At 49.3% G+C, this 19,586-nt stretch overlaps 1 protein-coding gene across 1 annotated transcript; it reads right to left on the reverse strand.

The window, feature by feature from the left end:
* Positions 1-14,000: 14,000 nt before the first annotated feature.
* Positions 14,001-17,694, reverse strand: HMGN2 (high mobility group nucleosomal binding domain 2). Its single transcript, XM_080381064.1, has 6 exons — positions 17,428-17,694; positions 16,567-16,611; positions 16,190-16,219; positions 15,803-15,853; positions 15,350-15,445; positions 14,001-14,902 (listed from the first exon to the last, which is right to left on the reverse strand). Exons 1-6 carry the CDS (start codon positions 17,440-17,442, stop codon positions 14,867-14,869), a joined length of 273 nt encoding a protein of 90 aa, XP_080237190.1. The 5' UTR covers positions 17,443-17,694; the 3' UTR covers positions 14,001-14,866.
* Between the last annotated feature and the right edge of the window lie 1,892 nt (positions 17,695-19,586).

The raw sequence follows: 19,586 nt of genomic DNA on the forward strand, positions 1-19,586 counted from the left end.
GCAGACAAGCCGAGGTCTCTCAGGGAGCGAGAGAAGCTGCTGGCAGAAGCTACCTGTTGTCAGACCGACCTTCCCTCGGCTCCTGCACCAGATAACGCTGAATTAATTAACAGAATGTGAAATGTGCTACGCAAGATTGCTGGGGAGCCTGGGGCGGGACGTTTGGGTGAGAGAAATGAGGCAGTGGTCTCCCCCCAGGGTTTATTATTTCCTAGTCAAAGAACAGCTACAAAACGCAGCCCCTATCCTGAACGCAGGGTACAAACGGCGTTCTTCGGAGCTGAGCCGCGGAGTCTGCTGTTTGGGTGACTGTCACGGCTAAATACAGTGATTAGAACATATTTTTTCTGAGACAGTTGCAGGCTGGGGAGAGCTGCTGCTGTGGTAAACAGATCCGCCGGGCGGCCCTTTTGTCACTATTGCATTTGCTGAAAATTCAAAATGCTGCAGTTTTTAAAACAGCAAATCCTCCTCAAATACGACTGTAGATATTTTTGCCTCTGCAGCTGGCTGGCTTTTGGTGGGTAACGTTTTCCTTTCCAGCAGGGCTGACACGCTCATTAGGCCAGTTACCCCCAAAGAAGCACTTCCAAAGCAGGCAGTACCGAGACCAGTTCTTACCCACATCACCAGATCCAACTTTTGCTTATGATTCCAAAAGCTGCCCAGGCAATTGTCCACCTAACCAGGCAGTGACCCGGCGCTCCCACGGCTCACCATATTACTTCTTCTTACGGAAGCCAGGGAGCATCTCCCGTTCGCTGCCTGCCCTGGGCTACGCTGCTTTTACACATACAAGGAAATGCAAAAAGCTCGCAGGCACGAGAACACGCGAGGCTGAGTCCCAAACGCCTGCGACAATTTACAGACTTGTGTAATCTGCTTTGTGTTTACGCTAAAACAGACGTTTAATCAGAGCTCGCAGCAACCCTCTTTGTATTTTGAAGTTTGACTAATCGGTTCTGTAGCTCAATGTTGTCCCCGCTGTACTAATGGGGAAACCGAGTCATGTTTTCAATATGTTGCCAGGGCAGAACTTGAACTCCATGTCCTGTCTTCTAAGCCCCAGCACTCAACTCACAATCTTATTTCCTTGCCTCTTCTGCTTTGTTTTGCCACTAGGAAGAACGAGAGGATAGATCACCTTGTTTTGATCCCAGAGACACATTTTTCCTTAGCGTGGCACAAACATCACATCGAAGATATAAAGCAGGGGCCCTGGAAACGAGAAGCTCGGGCTGCGTGTAACAGCAGGATGGCTTTTTGCTTTTCCAACAAATTTCTTTCCATCCCTTAGTGCCGCGTGCGATTGCAGCTGCCTCAGATGCCGGCATTTTCCCAGGCAGGTCCAGGCAGGGTCGGAAGGCAGCAGCCACAGCGAGCAGGCAGCGGGATGAGAGCGGTGCGGGGTGCCGGGGTTTCTGCGGGCTGAAGGCTCATTCACGCAGCAAACGCCTTCACCCTCTGCCGATGCTTCCCGCAGGGGTGAGCATCACGCTGCCCTGCTCCGCTCCCTTGCATTTCTGAAGACATCCAGCATATCTGAAACTCCTTCTTTTGCAGAGCACGCTGCATTCTGCCTGCCGGTTCTGCAAACTCTCAGTCTGCTAAGCCCACCTTCCTGCTGCCTGGTGCTGCTGTAAACCACGCCGGCCCCCCACGGCCCCCCTCTTCTGAAACAGCTCCCGGGGCGAAGCACACCCAGCTCAAGCCAGGGAGAGTTTTGCCAGCAGATGTGGTGAAACTGTTGGCTCCGGGAAAGATGCTCAGTTTGTGATTTTTGCACCTCTCTGAGGAACACTGACTTGAGAAGAGGGGCTGTTTGAGCTGGGCTGGCCCTGGGAAGGCAGAGGGGGTGATGGGGAAGGAGCTGCCAGGCAGCGAGGCCGTATCTGCTGGTTGTCATGGATACAATCGCTGTCGGTCTCCTGTATCAGTTACCTTCCCTTTCCTGGATGCAAAGAAACAAGTGGTGGTCTGCTCCTGCTCCCGTGCAGAACACAACCCTTCACACCCAAGCCAGAGGAGAAAAATCATCTGTTTCATCATCTCTTCTCAACATCATCTGGGGGGAGGGTGGGAGCTGACTGGCCTTGCTGGTATTTGAGCTATGCAAGCCTGACGATGCTCTGCCCAAATGCATCTGGTCCTCCCCTAACCTTTGCCTATGCCCAGGGACCGCAGAGGGGCTGCGTTCACAGCCCGTTCAGCTTTGCTCTGCCCGAGCCTTTTGGATTCAGGACAAGCCATGACCCTCGGACTCCACCAGCCACACGCTCTTGCTGCTGCCTGAGCACCCCCAGAGCTCCGCCGGCTCCAGCCACTTCAGCTCTTGTGCCAAAACCCCAGAGGGTCAAGCCTGGCTCCAGCTACACTGGAAAAAGGCTTTTAAAAACCCCCATCTAAAACAGAAGCGATTGCTTTGGGTTGGTTTTTTTGTTTGTTTGTTTGTTAATTTTTAAAGCAGATTTGCAGCCCAGGTGGTAAGTTATTTCCAGCGAGTCATCCAGAATTTTTATTTTTTTTTTTTAATTAGCACACGGGTACGTTTGTAGTTTATTTCGGTGTAGCACTGTGCGAGGGAGTGATAACATGAAAGAGAAAACTATCAGAAAGTGTAAACAGAAGCGAAACTGGCGGGCCTGTGTTCACTGTCCCCTCGGCAGGGAGAAGCTGAGCAAACAGCAGCGCTAAGCACAGTCGGGTTTACGGTTCTTTTAGACCTAAGAACTTGTAAACAAGCGATGGGGCTTTTAAGTGGATACAAATAGATGCCCTCAGTTTTGTGCTACTTACAGAGCACACGGGTCCCAGTTTCTCCAGACAGGGTAGGGGAAAACAAAAGCACATTTCAACAGAAACCCAGCTCCAGCGAGAGGGAAATGTCATTCCAGTGTTCGCGGTCTCAAGCCTACATCATGCAGCTGAACAAGTCTGGTCCTGCTTAATAGAGGGCACACACAAATACCCGTTCCTAATTACCCCATTCCACAGCTTGGGATGCCATCTTTCAAAGTTTAAAAAAAAAAAAAAAAAAAAAAAATGAAGGAAAAGAAAAAATTTCAAAATTGGAAGTGCATTTCAGAAATCCTGATGAGAAGCCTAAAGACCCCCAATAGACTATTTTCCTTAGTGGAAAACCCAAACTTTATTTCTGATTTAAGACTGATACACCCATGACTGGCAGCATTTTACTTCTCAGCCCTCTTATGAAACAGAGCCTGTTGCAGACACCCAGTCTTGAAAAGCCACGTCCCCAAAAATAACCAGAGAAATAAACTTCCAAAAGATGAGAAATGATCCTGACTGGGAGTATTTTGGCATAATAACCAATTGCACTAGGTAGGAAGCCAAAATACAAGCACGAGGTTCTTAGTTAGAGAGCTGTGGGAAAGAGATGCCTTCATCATTTAGGGAGAGGGAAGCAGGTCTCCAGCTTCTAGTAATTCTTGTTTTCTGTCTTTTAGAAACTGATCCAGGCAGCGCAGCCGCACGGCTACGACTCAGCTGGCTTGCACGGTCCGGCAGCAGATACACCTACACGGTGCTCAATGGTTTTCTTGTTGGGGAGCGAACAAAAGGCACAACGGGTTCAGGGATGTCAGAAACCCAGTTACTTGGCAAACAGGAACCTGTCCGGCCCTCATCAGCGTTACAACAACAAAAAACCCAAACGGGTTCTGCAGTTAGTGAGGCTCTTCGGTATTTTGCAGTTTTGCATGTCTCACAGCACGCCGTAAAACGGTGCGGAAAGACATGTGGTTGGTAATTTGCTGCTTGACTATTCACATTGCTCTTTTCCTCCTCTCACCTTCACGATGAGCAAAAGAAAGGAGCTTGGAGACTGCTCTTTAGGCATTCTTCTCTCCAAGAGAGGCACTTGTGGTTTATATTAGAAAGGTGAGGACTGGGCCTTTTCTGGCTCTCTGAGGAGAGGCTTGGAGCATTTCTCGGTGCGTTTACCTGGAGTACTTACACCTCTGCTGATGAGGGAGGAACCACTTGATCCTTAACTAGAAAAATCCTCTTTCAGAATCACTCTCTAGCGCCCATACAGGCATTCAAAGCTCAGCCCAAAGGGTTTTCCATTAGCAAGCTAGAAATCCACCTGCCTGATTCTCGCGTGCTGCTCTCATTTCACTGTCGTATTCCAGAATTGCTCAGGAAAGATAATTTCTAAGATCAAAAGCACAAAGCTTACGTTTTCTGCCAAGAAACTTTGTGTGCACCGTGTGATCAAAAGCCATCTCTTTGTCATGCTGCGGCTGTGTCTTTCCTCTGTCGCTGCAAAGAGGGGAGGGGAGTGCCGCTCAGATGGTAAAGTGTTACTAAAAAAATATATATTTTTTAGAGAAATGTGTCCCAACATTCATACTCAAGAATTCATAAAATAAGCACATTAAAAAAAAATAAAATAATCAAAGACCGCTGAAGGCACAGAAAAACCTCCAGCACCCACGTGCTCAAGGGATGTGTCCCCACCATTGGTGGGACCTGCCATCTCGCTGGCCGCTGCTCTGCTCGCAGGGGCATCTCCATCCACAGAGGAATGGTGATTTACAAAGTAAAAACTTGATGCAACAGATACCTCGTCACCCGACAGTGACATAAATAAAAGCCTCGGTGCATGCTACGTTATATCACTAAAGGTTTTGCTTTGCCAGAGGCAGTCAGCATTTTGAAAGGTTCTGACTCTGGAAGCTGGTTTGAGTTTTGCTGCTGACATCAGTGACAGCAAAAAAAAAGAGACTTGCACGGCAGGTAGCGACTCCTTTTGCCCTTCTCCTGTGGGAAATCGGATATTTGCTCACAACCTCCTTTCGGAAAGCCCTGGCCAGACCTGCTGTCTTATTTTGCTATTTGCAGTCTGCCCAGAATCATTTTCCCCCCTCAGCCTCAGAAGCCACTAATATAATGTTGGAGATAAATGTCCTGTGGAAGTGGTCCAGCGTGAGATACGGTGGGAGTAGGGTCAGCGCGTTGGAAATGGATAATAAATAACAACTGATGAAACGTTATTTAACTCAAAAGTCTCCTCTCGAATACAAGGACTCTGGGGTATGCTACAGTCCTTAAAATAGCGTAAGAAACGTAGTGCTATTATAGCTGTTAACACTCGGTAACACCACATACTTGTTGAAAGGTAATATTGATCAACAGAGACAGAAAGCGGTTTTTTGGCAGCTGTTTGCCAGCTCCTTGGAAATGAATATGGGAGCCCATCACCAACAGATAAACAACCCTTCTACAGGGTCACCAGCTCACTCCTGGCACGAGCTCATCCGCCAACAGAAGCGCTTCAGAAGAGGAAGAGACGGATGGATTTAAATATCATCGCTGTGGTCTTAGAAATTAATTGTTTAGTGCAGCTAAAGGGTTGTGTCAGAAAGCAAAGCAGCCTGCCCAGAGCAGCAGTGAGTTATTCCTGATGATGCTGCAGTTCTCAGCACCCGTCATGGGGAAAACCAAGTTATTTGCCTCATAGTGTAAGATGGGGACCATGTCTGAAATGCAAAAAATCTGCAGAACCCGAGTGGGCGAGGTGGCGATGCAGGAAGATTCCCTCTTGGGAGGGAAGCCCGGAATTGCACAGCCTTGCCCAAGGCAACCGCGCACGGGAGCTGCTGCCGCTTGGCTGCACCGAGGGCGATGGCACCGCTTGGCCCTCACCTCCGCCTGGCTGCGGGACGAGCCGCCCGCTCGGGCACTGCTGCTTCACAGTGGGCAGGAACCCACCACCTGGGCTCCCAGAAACGCATCGCTGCACTTCTTGCCGCCCTGGCACGCACCGGCACCGAAGACACATACCCAGCGCCGAGCACGGTGCATGAGAAGGACCTTGGGATGACATTGGGGCACTTTATCTTAAACAATCTGTTTACTCACGTGGGCAAGCCATATATTTTTTTAATATATATATATATGGAATATAACCTAGCTGGGGCCAGTACACTTCAGCCCAGGCAGCTGCTGGCTCAGGCGGCCGTGGGGCTGCCAGTCCAAGCAGCAATGTGAGCGTCAGGAGGAAAAGGTCTATCAGCATCCCCAGTTCTGGGCTGAGCTGTTGTTTTCCTCCCCAAAACCAAACCATAAACTCAACTTAAGGCTGGCTCATCCTTGCCTTGCTGACAGAAATTGTTTATTTACCGACTTAATCAACAAACCAAACTCACAAAGCATTCCCATGCAAATGGGTAAGAGCCCTGGTCTGCTCATTTTGCTAATCACCAAGTAATGACTGTAGGTTTGTTATCTAGGAACTAGCGGGGCATGGAGACACGTGAATGAAATCTACATCGTATTTTTCAGCACACTACCCACTCAGATGTCCCTGAAACATTTGGTTGCAATGTTTGCTACATCTTCGTGCCACAGCATTTATTTTTGTGACTGGAAATCTCTGCCTTTTCCCTGCAATGCTGGGTGGTGGTTTGCCCACTGCATCAAATAAACGCATAAATCCCTGCCCCAAGCAGGTAATGAGAACTGAAGGAATGAGTCTGGCTTACCAGGAGCTCGTCTTTCCGTTTCGCATCTACTCCGAGGAAGTATCACGAGGGTGTCAAGTGCTTCACATGCAATCTTGCCAACTCTGGGAAGCAGCCGCTTCCTTTCCAACTTTACATACTGCTCCTTGGTAAAGGTAAACATGGAAAGCATCTGTTAGGAGGAGATAACCCAATGACTAAGGTATTTCATAACGTAAAAGGTGAAAGAAAAACAGCCCTCTGCGATTGATGGCATTGCTTCAGCCCAATACACGTTCTGGGACGGCATTCTGAGGTGTCACAAATGCAGCGCTGGTAAGAGCTGCTGGCTAGCAAGCTGGGCAGAGTTCCACGGCACCGGAAAAATCACGCTAGTCAGGCTTTTAAAGAGCATTGTGAATTAGCACAAATACTACCATTCGCCTTCCTAAATTTAGCTTGTAGAGAAAAAGCATGTGCACTCAAAATACCGACATGCAAAACGAGACACGTCAAAAAAGTGCAGGAAGCCTTTCGAGAAAGCATGATTTCTTTGAACAATATGGTTTATTCTGTAATCTCAGGATGAAGATTCAGCAAGTCTGATATAAGTAGTTTGTACTAGCAAGCCTAGAAGCAACCAGGCTTATCTGATACCTATTTAAATCTGTGTTTAGGATTAAGTATCCCTTCCCCAGTCGAGGACAGATGAGATGGATAGCGGCAGCTCTGGTTTAGGCTTAAACTTCCAGGACATGTGCCACAGCAGCTGCAATAACCGCCCCAGGAAGAAAAGGAACAGTCCGGTGATTCTTAAAATAGAATTTTGGAAGCCTGAGTTCAGAGTACAGGCTTGCTGTACTGGGAAGGGTTCCTGCGGGATGTTGGTGATGCAGTAAACTGGTGATGCACTGAGGACTCTGGATTTCAAGCAAAAACATCACCAAAAACTGGAAGCCGCCCACACTCCGTGCATGCAGGGAGGGGACTCGGCTGCTCAGCTGCTGTCGCCAGCCTGATGCCGATCCCTGGAAGGCGATAGAGGCTGCTGCAGGAACTTCTCCCGCTGCCTAAAGGCAATTAACACCCACCAGATTGGGATAAACCAGGCTCCAGGCTCCCAGCTCGCTAGCAGGCGGCTGGGGCCGCGTTCGGCCGCTGCCCGCCGTTTGTTGGCTTCCAGGCACCGATTCTGCGTTTCCTGGTACCACCGTGTGGCGAAGGGATGGAATAGGCTGTTAATCAGAGAGGCGTTAATGAGATAACAGCACTCCCCACATCCCGCAGTCCACCGGGCAGTGGCCAGGAGGCACCGCGAGGTTGCCAAATCCAGCCTTCCCCTGCCAACGCGCCCCAGGGCCAGCTTGCTTTTGACACCACGGGTGGTGGTTTTTTTACAAAAGAAATTAATTCAGTATCAATGGAATTTTCCTCCCTTGATTTCTGCAGGGCTTGCCTGATTTGATGATGGTGCAGCGGGGAAACCTGGGCATCTCGACCCAGGCTGTGGTCCAACAAAACCTACTCACCAAACACCCACAACACAGTCAGAATCTCTGGTGTTATCTCCTGTAAAAAGGAAATTGTGAGAAAACCTAATTTAATTGCCAAAGTTTACAGTCAGCCCTCGGGCTAGACTCAGAACACCTAACACATGTACATTGAATTCTTACGTGGAGATAACACTTATTTCCATCAACAATAAGCACAGAGATACCACTTTATTAGAATAAAGACAAACAAAACCTTCTGTCTGGGCAATTCTAAAACAGTAATTGAGTGTAATGAGATTAATAGTAATCTAATAGCAACTCCTCTCTTGCCCCACAATTGCCCTACACACTCACCTCTGCACCAACACAGCAGTCGACACACTTGAGAGCAGGGGAGAGCTGCTGCCTGGAGGGGTATTTGTTAAAAATCCAGAACTCAGTGGGATAACTGGAGCAAGATAAAATGAAATCCACTATCAAATCTATTCAGAAGGGGAAACCTAGAAAGTCTGGGGTTTAAGTAGCAAAATGCGAAGTCTTGTAGGACCTGCAGGTGCTTTGGGAGGTGGAGCGGGGGGGGGGGGGGGGATGTTGCACACCTTGGTCATTTGCAGCCACCATAGGGCCATTCCTCCTAAGTTCTCTTAGTGCTTTCTCCAAGCTGGTTTTATGCACTAAAGGCAATGAAATGTTCTTCTTCGGAGGCTTTAATGCATTTTCATAGACCTTGGAAGCTTTCCCTGATGTTTTCTGTTGCTGTTGCTTCTGCCACACTATAGATTTTCTGGCACCCTAAAACCGCCCTACGCAAGATGGTTAAAACCCAAAAAGATTGTCAAAATAGTTAAAAAAAAAAAAAAAAAAGCCCAGCCTTTCACATCAGAAGTCTTCCTAATGCCAGCTTACTAAAGATCTTTATTAGTCGGTATCTCGCTCTCATTACCCTCAATCAAATTTTACTCAGAATCAGCTCCCCCTGTGCCATCTCCTTCCCATCCCTTGCAAATGAGGATGGGCTCACATTGTAAATTGTGAGTTTAACTATAGCTCCATTTCATCTCTACGAACTGCAGGATAAGGACCCATTTCTCAGGAATTATAGTCAGCAGTATTAGTCCCTGGGTATGGTATTACCATATCTGGGATGATTTAGGGACAATGAAATCCCTGGGCCATCAAGCTGGGTGATTCTTCTGACACAAATGATCCTGCAGCTCAATATTCACTGCTCACGCTCCCTGCAATTTGGTCCGTTTTCCTTCCTTGTTCCTTTTCATATCCACCCATGGCAGGACTCGCTGACGGGAGGAGTACACTGTCACTTTTTCCAAATACAATTGAGCTCAGTGAATGCAAGATGAAAACTGCTGCAGGAGGAAATTACCCTGAAACTCAAAACTGTTAATCCAAGGGCATTGCACTGGGAGAAGCAGGGACAGGAGTTTGTCGCTCTTGGGGAGTCCTCCCAACGCGATCTAGTTCACTTGTTCCCATGGGGTTTTAGCCCAACCTGTTTCCCCCCGAAAGAAAAAACACGGCTGGGGCAAAGGTGGGTCTGTAGGATCACGGTGAGTGACCCGCTGGCCTGCAACTAGCTCACAGTGACTTCTACTCAGTTTTCATCAGCACACCGTACACTGCCTTTGCGGAGTCCGCGGACTTTGCTCCATCATTTCCCAGTAATCCAACTGTCCTTAAGCCCCCAGCAAAAATCTGAAGTACCAGGAAAAGACGACTCATCCACAGGCTCCGCTGGAAACCCGCCAGAGGTTTCAGCGTTGTTAAGAGCTCGGCCATTCTTTGCCATCTTACCTATTAAGAGGCAAATAAATGATAACAGCAGTTTAGGTCCATTTCCCAAATAATCTGTGCTGAAATTAATAAACTGAAAAACAATTTAGTGGCATAGCCAGTGATTTTTCATGGATTTAAACCACATACCGCTACACAACTGCTTCAGAAAGGCAAATGAGTAGTTTCAGCGTTCCTTATCAGGCCTTGAAATCATCAGCGGTGACTTTCTGGATCCTGGATGCGGCTGCTCCCCATTGCACACAAGCAGCTGCAACTCCAAGCAACAGATTCCCTCGGCATATTGCATCAGGCTTCTCGTTTATTGTACATCCCTTGTGCAAGTCAGGCTTTTCGGTAAGAGGCTGGATAAAATGAAGGTGGGGAAGGTATCAGACAGCAGAACAAGAAAAATTATGTAAATTGACAGTGAATGTTCAGAACTGGGGTAATTAGCAGCAAGACAAAAAGCTTTCATATGTTATTTTAAGTACAGGACACATCCAATGTACCCAGCACAGCAGCGTGCCTAGCACAGCTTTCAAGGCATACAGTAACCATCTAAAACGAAGTGACTGAGCTGTTCAAACGTCACCAGGACCCCAGCTTACCCTTCCAGACTGTCACTGCTGGTCCTCAAGATATCAGCGTTTTGAGGTATTGAGAGCGGCCCTGAGGAGGACTTGGGGGAGCTGGTGGATGAGAAGCTCAGCCTGGCCCGGCAGTGTGGGCTGGCAGCCCAGCAAGCCACCCGTGCCCTGGGCTGCATCCCCAGCGGCGTGGCCGGCAGCTGGAGGGAGGGGATTCTGCCCCTCTGCCCTGCTCTGGTGAGACCCCCCTGCAGCGCTGGGTCCAGCTCTGGGCCCCAGCATAAGGACACGGAGCCGCTGGAGCGGGGCCAGAGGCCACGAGGATGCTCAGAGGGCTGGAGCATCGCTCCTGTGCGGGCGGGCTGGCAGTGGGGCTGTCCAGCCTGGGGCGGGGAAACCTCCGGGGAGACCTTTGAGCAGCTTCCAGTACCTAAAGCAGCCGACAAGAAAGCTGGAGAGGGGCTTTTTACAAGTGCCTGTAGCGACAGGATGAGGGGGGGTGGCTTTACACTGAAAGAGGGTAGATTTAGATGAGATACTGGGGATAAATTCTTCCCTGTGAGGGTGCTGAGGCGCTGGCCCAGGCTGCCCCGAGCAGCTGTGGGTGCCCCATCCCTGGCAGTGCCCAAGGCCAGGCTGGACGGGGCTGGGAGCACCCTGGGCTGGTGGGGGGTGTCCCTGCCCGGGGCAGGGGGCTGCAACTGGGTGGGCTTGAAGGTCCCTTCCAACCCAAACCCTTCTGTGATTCTTTGGTGTAGAGAAACCAGAGGATCATGTCTTCTGCAACAGAGACACATTCCTAGACACTGGAACTTGAACAAAGCCCTGGAATGCAACCGAGCTCTGACGGCACTGCTCGTCCCTACACCTAGCGCTCGTATTTTCACCTGTCGTGCAATCCATGGTCTTTCCCAATCATCAGCTGCAAGCAGGAACTGTTGTTGTGCATGCCCAGTTTTTTTTAAACGCTCAAATCCTCAGCTTCATTTAAAATAGCATGCTCTCTGTCTTTTAAGCTGGAAAATAATTGCACATCACTGCACAGCACCAGTACCTTTCAACAGGAGACGACCGGGTAGTTTTTCATGTTAGCTTTGCTTCCGTCAAACACCAGTGGTCTCTGGTTTTTGTAAACTCAAACAAATAGGGCAAAACACATACCAACGCAAAGGCCACCTGACAGGCCAGCTTTTTAAATGCACCCTGCAGCATCAATCACATTCCCAGGCAGATACACAGAGACAATTTTCTGTGTAAAATGATTACAGTTTAACAGAAAAACTTATTTTTAGCTTAAGGCGTTCTGGCAGCTGGAGATGCAGATTTGCGGCACTTCTAACCACTAAACATGCATGGATTGCAGCACAGGGTTGCCTGCTCTTTAGCTTTTAATTTACAGAACTAATTAGTTGGATTTACTGTCTTTAGCATCCCTACCATCTATTTGCTTAAGGAGAAATAGATGAGCCCTGCATGTCAAGTCAAGCCCAACAGGCCAATAACTCCAGCACAAGGGCACGTCTGGATGGGAAACACCTTCGATGTAGCAAGAGCTTCAAACCTTGCAGCACCGAATATACGCGTTGCTTTATGGAGAGAGGGGCAGAACCCTCACTGAGCCACAGCACGGATCGTCCGGGGGGTACAACCTCTCTAGCAACTTAAACATGTACAGAGGAGTGAGGATGTGCCGATCAGCAAGTAGATTCTAGACCAGGATAAAGGAAAATACAGGAGATCAGTAGTAAAAATTAAAGCGTCAATACTTTCCGAAGCGTGTTATGGTACCGGCGTGAAGCAACACGTGTGGCAAAGACATTAAGGCAGTCAATTCAGTACATCCAAGATGTGACAAGGTTTGGAAGTTCACTGGTTAGCAGGAAGATAGCACAGCTGAGTAACTACAGAGAAACTTACGTGGCAGTTGCCACATAAAATAATCATTTTCCTGCTCGGCTGGAAAAAATGTCCTGTACAGCAACACATGGGACAGCAACACACGGTTTAGGCTTCCAGGTATTGAAAAGATTAAGTAATAGTTAAGCACCAAGTTCTTCAACAAAAAGCAACCCTGCAATTAGCCTTTATTAGCGGTACTTTATTTAATGACTAGGGAATGAAGAAACCTTCCAACCACAAAGATGTTCACGGAGAACAGCAAGCGCATTCCTGTTGGCAACCCGCTCAAACCCCGATGCGCCGGGAACTGCTCACTCCCTTTGCAGAAGCCTGACAACGTGAGGCTCTACAAAAGCAAGGAAGGCTATTTCAAAACCTCCGATTTTAAAACATTTAATTATTATTTTCACGCAATGGTAATTATGTTACTATTGGGTGAAATCTCAATTTCGCCACCCACAGAGCGCTTACAGCGTCACCCAGGTTGTGACCCAGCCTCGGCGCATTCCGCAGCCTCCAGGCTCACCTGGCTCAGGCACCGGGAGCTCAGAGCTGCCACCAGCCCTCCCCTGCTCCTCCTCCTCACCAACCTCTTCCACAGGACATGGCGGAGCAATCCAAAGTCCCGGGACCCCGACAGCCTAAATCCTTGACTCACCCTTCTGCTTTGCCTCAACATCTCACCCCCACGCACGACACCTCCGGGCTTCTGGCAAGCCACATCCCTTGGAGAAAGCCCTGGATGGTCACCGGCCTCTTCTCCCTGTTCCCGCTGCTGGGAAGCCGCATCCCACCGCTCCGTCGCTCCAGCGGGCCGCCCGTGTTTTTGTTGGCTCTTTCTAAGCTGCTGCTTCTGGGTGGGGTAAAAAAAAATTATTTAATGTTATTTTTCTTACACTTGCTAGGGCAAACGCAGGACCTACCAGCCACAGTAACGCACTGATGGGGAAGTAGTTCATATGAGTGCGTTTCAAACTGGCCGCTTCCCAGTATGCCCAGCCATTCCAGAATACTGCCAGCACTCCAGCCACCAGTCATGATGTGAAACTGCCCCGCTCGTTTTTGTTGGATTCCCTCCGAAAACAGCACAGGTTAGGAACAGACACTGAAACCCTGGGGAAGGCCAAGCAGAGATGGAAAAAATATCCCATCTGAAAAAGTTGCTGAAGGAGACATTTACACATCAGGGTTTTTGGTTTGGCTCCGCTCTGTAGCGTAAGGAGCAGTGATAAAAATGGCGCATTTTAACTCAACAAATCTTTCCTGCAGTCACTACCACAAGTGAAGTCTGTATTTGATTAGCAGAAGCTACAGTATTCAAGCTTAAGTGCAGAAATCTAACACACAATCAGTTTTAAGGAGCTAGTTCTGGTTTTGCTACCCAGAAAAAGCTTACCAAAATTTATTTTTCTCTGCAGCGACTGCAAGATTGCCGTCTTCTTCCCCCACTTTGTATCGTGGCTACTTTTTAGACAATAACGAAGACTAATTATCTAGGTAGATTCACTTACGGGTTCCATTTTGGACCTCCTAGTAAGCCAAGGGCTTCTAAACACCCTGCAGCGATCTAGCTTTTAGGCAAGGAAACCTTGCTTTTTGTTTGTGAATTAAGACTGAATTAATTACCTGAATTAAGATGCTTAAAACATTAGCAGAACGTTGCCTAAACACAAACACATACATGCACACAGCCAGCCTTCCTCTGACATTACCCACATTAGAGATGAAATAAAGGCAAGAGAAATTAGAAAGGCATTAAGAACAGTCCAAGCCAAACCGTATCCAGCTTTATTAAAGGTACTTTTCATAAACAATCATGGTAATTTAGGCAGGATATGGGCTACAATCTGCAACATTTTACAACAACTGTTGAACTCCCCTCCCTTCATGGACTACCAAAACGTAAAAGTTGCTATAAACCTGAAGAATCTTCATCTCATACTTGTAGAGGGAAAAGTTTAGAGTGAGGGTGGACACTTTCACATTTCGCATGTTGTTTAACAACTCTCCATAAATCTACCCTGACTTTTAGAGGAAAAAAAAAAATATACTTAAAAATGCAGGTTTCTCATCTGAAGATCCACAATATAAAAGAGGAAGCAGAGCTCCTTTTACAGCCATTACATCCCAAATTAGACACCAGAAGTTGGGATCACCTGACAACGCATAGAGTCTTAAGTCCCGAAATGCTGGGTTTTGCCATACTTTGGAGTGACAGGCTCTGGGCAAGCGACGAGAACACGAAAGGAAATACAGAGGGCATTGCAAACAGCGGTTCTGAAGTCGGCAACAGGCGTCTCGGGACCTTCGATATTCGCTCAGGATGCACTTCACAGAACTTAAAAGGAATCCCTTCCTCCTCTATTAGGCAAGAGCCCTTCTTCCAAAAACTGGGGGATTGGGAAAACTTTTCTTATTAAAATTCAGATTCCAAGAAATAGACTAAGTGACATTTGTCCCCACTGCCCCCCCCCTCAAAACACAACAACGAAGCGGTCTGTGTGCTAACAACATAGCTTAAAAAAAAAGTAAAACAAAATTCTGCATTGTTATAAAACTTGATAAAAAATAGTATTTCAAACTGTACAGTCACCAGAAGTACACAGTTATCAAAAATTCACACATTTTACTTGGCTTCACCAGCACCTTCAGCTTTCTGTGCCTGAAAGAAAATGGGGAACCGGTCAGCATCCACCACGCGCTTGCACCAGAGAACCAGCAACTCATTTTTCTGAACAGCAACTCTCTAAACAGATTTTACTGGGGCTGTGCCCCTCTTAACTTTAAATAAAATCTAACATTCGAGACACCACAAAAAGCAACCTGAAGCTGTGTTAACTGCCTGCAAACTTTATGCATTTTGAGAACGAGGCAGAACAGTAACTTTCGTGCGCAGCTTCAACTGGCAAACAGACAACTTTCGCTCCTTACCACCCGAGCAGCACACCCCCCCACACCTGCAGACGCGGTGCCAGCGTCATAAGCAACAGGTCTACGTAATCGAGCAATAATTCCTCTTCGTTAGCGTGAGCCTAGACCCGTCTATATGAGATACAGACAAAAGTAACTGGTTGATGGAAGACAAGCCGCCAGACCCGCTGTTATATACCTGGTCTGTTTTGGCATCTCCGTTTTCTGCAGGGTTGTTTCCCTCCTTGCCAGCATCAGCTTTCCCCTTCTTTCCCTTGGGCAACTTCTCGCTCTTCTGTAAATGTAAGATGACGTAGGCCGTTACAATTACCAACATCCAGTCACTGAGCCACAAGAATCCAAAAACTGGAATGGTAAAAACCAATGTTGGATGCTGGCCCCAGAAGACCGCAACACACAAACGTCTGCGCGCTCAAGAGACTGACCAACTGTGAAGCACCTTCACTTTGCTGTTTCTTATGCGAATTCCATAAAATTCCAAAGTTTTCAGTGCAACTTTACAGAAGCAATGATGCAGCTCAATTTCATCACTACATGCGCTGTTATCCAAAGTTTTATTAGTTATTACTGGACCAATCTAAACCTTGTAACCCATTTTCCTCTCAATAATAGCGCTGACAGAACAACCTACCTTTGGAGCTGCCTTTTTAGGTTTAGGCTCTGGCTTCGGAGGAGCAGGTTTCTGTAAGTGAGAGAAACCCCTTGCGTTATTCAAATTATTTTAAGAGAAGCATACTACTTTTTTTTTAAATATAACAAAAAAAGTCAGCCCAAGTGGTTTATTTTCAGGAAAGCAAATCAAAACATTTCAAGTTGAAGCACTTACTTGATTTATCAATTATTCTAGCACTCCCAGAGCACCACACAACAGGGCAGTTTGTTAAGCCAGTAACTTTCTTTCAACCGAACAACGCGTCTCTCCAGAATACCTAGAGTTCTCACACAGGTACAGTACCCAACACTCAAGTTTAAAACTACCGAGTGTTGCGATGTTTCCGCTCAACAAGCGAATACTCACAGCAGATAACCTTGCTGATCTCCGTTGTGGCTGTTTAAAAAGAAAAAGGAATGATTTCACGTGATGGAGTACAACTCCTCAAAAACTCATCAAATAGTTGTTTCAAAGCAGTAAAATCCCAGAACTAACGTTTTAAGTTTTCAGTTCCCTTTCCCGCCCCGTTCTCAAGAAGCAGGAGGCTAGCCCGCTGCAACTGCTGAGAGCTGGCGATAGTTAAGTAGATTTTTCACGGTTAAGGTTAAAAGACAGTTAATACTTTGGAAGTCAGACCCAATTAAGGCCGGCCTTCCCCCGTTCTTGATTTTGATGAAGTTAAACCTCATCTTCCAAGGAAAACACTTTATGCTCCAACTTTCTCGTCATATTGAACTTCTTACCTCATCCTTAACTTTGGCCTTATCGCCCTTGGTATCTCCTTCAGCCTAGGACATGAAGCACAAGTGGCACGGAGGAGTGAAAGGGCGGCGGGCTCAGCCCCCCGCCCCGCACCCGCCGCTGTTTAACGACACCCCCCCTTCCCACGCCACCGAAGACGACCCTCCGGGAGGGTGCAGGGCCCTCATGGTGCCCGGGGCTGGCAGGGGTCCCCGACAGCAGGGGGAGGGGTGGTCCGAGCCCCCGGGCTGGGGGACTGAGCCCCGGGGAGGGGGAAGCCGCTAAATCTCGGGAGGGGGCGGTTGAGCCCTGGGCCGGGGTCTGAGTTCCGGGGAAGGGGGGGGGGGGGGGGGGGGGGCGCTGAGCCCCGGGCCGGGCACTCAGTCCCGGGGAAGGGGAGGCGACGTGGGGGCCGGGGAGGGGGGACCAAGCCCCAGGCCGGGGGGGGGGGGGGGGGCGAGCCCCGGGGCGGTGGCGGGGCGGGGGGCGGCGCTGTCCCCTCGGGGAGGCCCCGCTCCCGCCCACGGCTGCCCCCGCGGGGCGGCGGTTTTGGCGGCAAAGCAGCGCGGCCGCTTCCCGCCCTTTCCCGCCCCACCGGCGCTCCCTCCCCATCACCCACCCCCACCCCCCCCGCCCCCCACCTCCCGCCAAAACCAACCGGATCGGACGGGCGCGCCCCTCCCCCCCCCCCCCGCCGCCGTGACCCCCACCGATAACGGGCCCCGCGCCGCCCCGCCCCCACCGCGGCCTCGCGACCGTTACCGCCCCGCGGGGGGGCCGGGTCCCGCCCCCCCCATACACAGCCCGGCCGGCGAGGGGGGGGGGGGTGTCCCTCCGGCCGCCCGCGCCCCCGCGCCACGTACCTTTCTCTTCGGCATGGCTCCGCGCGGGCGCTGTGCGTGAGGGGAGCGGGCGGCGGGGGGCGGGGGAGCGGGCGGAGGGCGGGGGAGCGGCGGCGGAGCGGGGGAGGAGGGCGGGAGGCGCGGCGGCGGCGGCGGGCGGCGGGGCTGCCTCCCGGCTGGCTGCGCTGGCTCCCGACCCCACTAATTTGAATCGGGTGTTTATAAAGTTTTATATAGAGCCGGACGCGGCCCAACCGGTTCCAGCCGGATCCCCACCGCCCCGCCCGCCCATTGGCCCGCCGGGGTCACGTGGGGTGGGGCCAGGCGGGGACGGGAGGGGGGAGCGGCGCTGAGGAGGTGGCGCGCGCGCAGCCGGGCCTCGCACCGCCCCCCCCCCCCCCCCCCCCCACCCGCTGCGCGCGGGCGGGAAACGCCGCGGGGGGGGAGAGGGGAAAAAAAAAAAAACAAAAAACAACCAAAGCCCCCGCGGGGGGGGGGGGGGGGGCAGCAGGAAAGCAGTGATTCAACCCGCGACAGGCCCGGCCGGGAGCTGGCCCCCCCCCCCCCCCGGCACGGGGCGCCCCCCCCGCCCCGCGGAGCCACGCGCAGGTGAGCGCGGCCGGAGCTGTTCGTTCAGCACCAGGCGCGCCCGGGTGGGGGGGGCGGGGCGGGGCTCGGGCGGATGGGGTCCATCAAAATGCAAAAATACTGAACAAACTGTGCAATAAGCAACCGAAAACCGGAATCAAGATGCAAGAAAGTTACGCTAAAAAAAAAGTGCGGGGGGAGTAAAAATGCATGAAAGTTACGCTGAAACAAAAAAAAAAAATGAAAATGCACAAAAGTTACACTGAAACAATTAAAAAAAACCCTCACAAGTTACACTAAAACAATAGCAAAAATGCACAAAAGTTATGCTGAAAGAATTTGCAAAAAAATACTAATAATCAAAATGCACGAGTTGTGCATTTTGATACTACTTTTTTGCAAATTGTTTCAGCATAACTTTTGTGCATTTTTATTATTTTTTTGGCAAATTCTTTTAGCATAAGTTACACTAAAACAATTTGCAAGATAATCCCAAAATGCACAACTTCTGTGCATTTTGGGTTTTTTTGCACTGTTTTAGCATAAGTTATGCTAAAACAATTCACAAAAAAATAATAAAAATGGATGAAAGTTAATTCACAAAAAAGAATCAAAATGCATGGAAGTTATGCTAAAACTATTTGCAAAAAAATAGTAACAATCAAAATGCAAAAAAGTAATGCTAAAAGAATTCACAAAAAAATAAAAATGCATGAGTTTTGCTGAAACGATTTGCCAAAAAAATCAAAATGCACAAGTTACACTAAAACAACTCACAAGAAAATCCCAAAATGCACAAGTTATGCCAAAACAATTTGCACAAAATCTCAAAATGCATGAAAGTTACGCTAAAACAGTTCAAATCACACACAAGCTGTGCTAAAACAATTTGCAAAAAATCAAAACGCACAGAAGTTATGCTAAAACCATTCACAAAAAAATATAGAAATTAAAGTTATGCTAAAACAAATTTAAAAATAATCAGTGCACAAAAGTTACGCTAGATCAAATTGAAAAAAATCACGATCAAAATGCACGAGTTACGCTAAAACAGTTCAAAAAAATCAAAACGCATGAGATTTAGGCTAAAACAATTCGCAAAAATAGAATTAAATGCACTAAGGTTAACACTGAAGCGATTCACAGAAATGAAAAGGCAGAAGGATGGGACAGCACCTGGTGGCGCCCGCTGGGGAGGTGACCTGCAGCCAGGCGCCTTCCCAGGGGGGCGGCGGGACCCCCCACCCAAACACGGGGAGGAACTGTCCCCTGGTGGGTGACAGCCCCGGCACCCGCACAGCCGCAGCCCCTCGCTACAATGCCGCGACACAACACACGCTCCCCTGGGCCCCATCCAGAAAAAAACACCCCCATCCAGAAAAACACACCCCCAAGGACCCCCCAACCCCCCATAATCTCTGGCGCTTTTCCGGCCCTGAGCTGCGGGAGCGGCCCATTTCCCCATTCGTGCTCATTTTTCACCCCTTTGCCACGTCAAGGTGAAGTAGGGAAGTTCCGTTCTCCCTGGGAGCAACCTGCAGCTCCTTCCACAACTGCCACCATCGCTGGGCACACGGCCCTGGGACTCACCC

The sequence above is a fragment of the Falco punctatus genome (genome assembly GCF_963210335.1).
Source record: "Falco punctatus genome assembly, chromosome: 3".
Taxonomy (NCBI): domain Eukaryota; kingdom Metazoa; phylum Chordata; class Aves; order Falconiformes; family Falconidae; genus Falco; species Falco punctatus.

Excerpts from the sequence above, each read along its gene's own strand:
- HMGN2 (XM_080381064.1), bottom strand. Across the intron at positions 16,220-16,566 it reads AGGCCAAAGTTAAGGATGAG|CCACAACGGAGATCAGCAAG; the intron begins GTAAGAAGTTCA and ends CTTTTTAAACAG. Across the intron at positions 15,446-15,802 it reads CTAAAAAGGCAGCTCCAAAG|AAGAGCGAGAAGTTGCCCAA; the intron begins GTAGGTTGTTCT and ends TTACATTTACAG.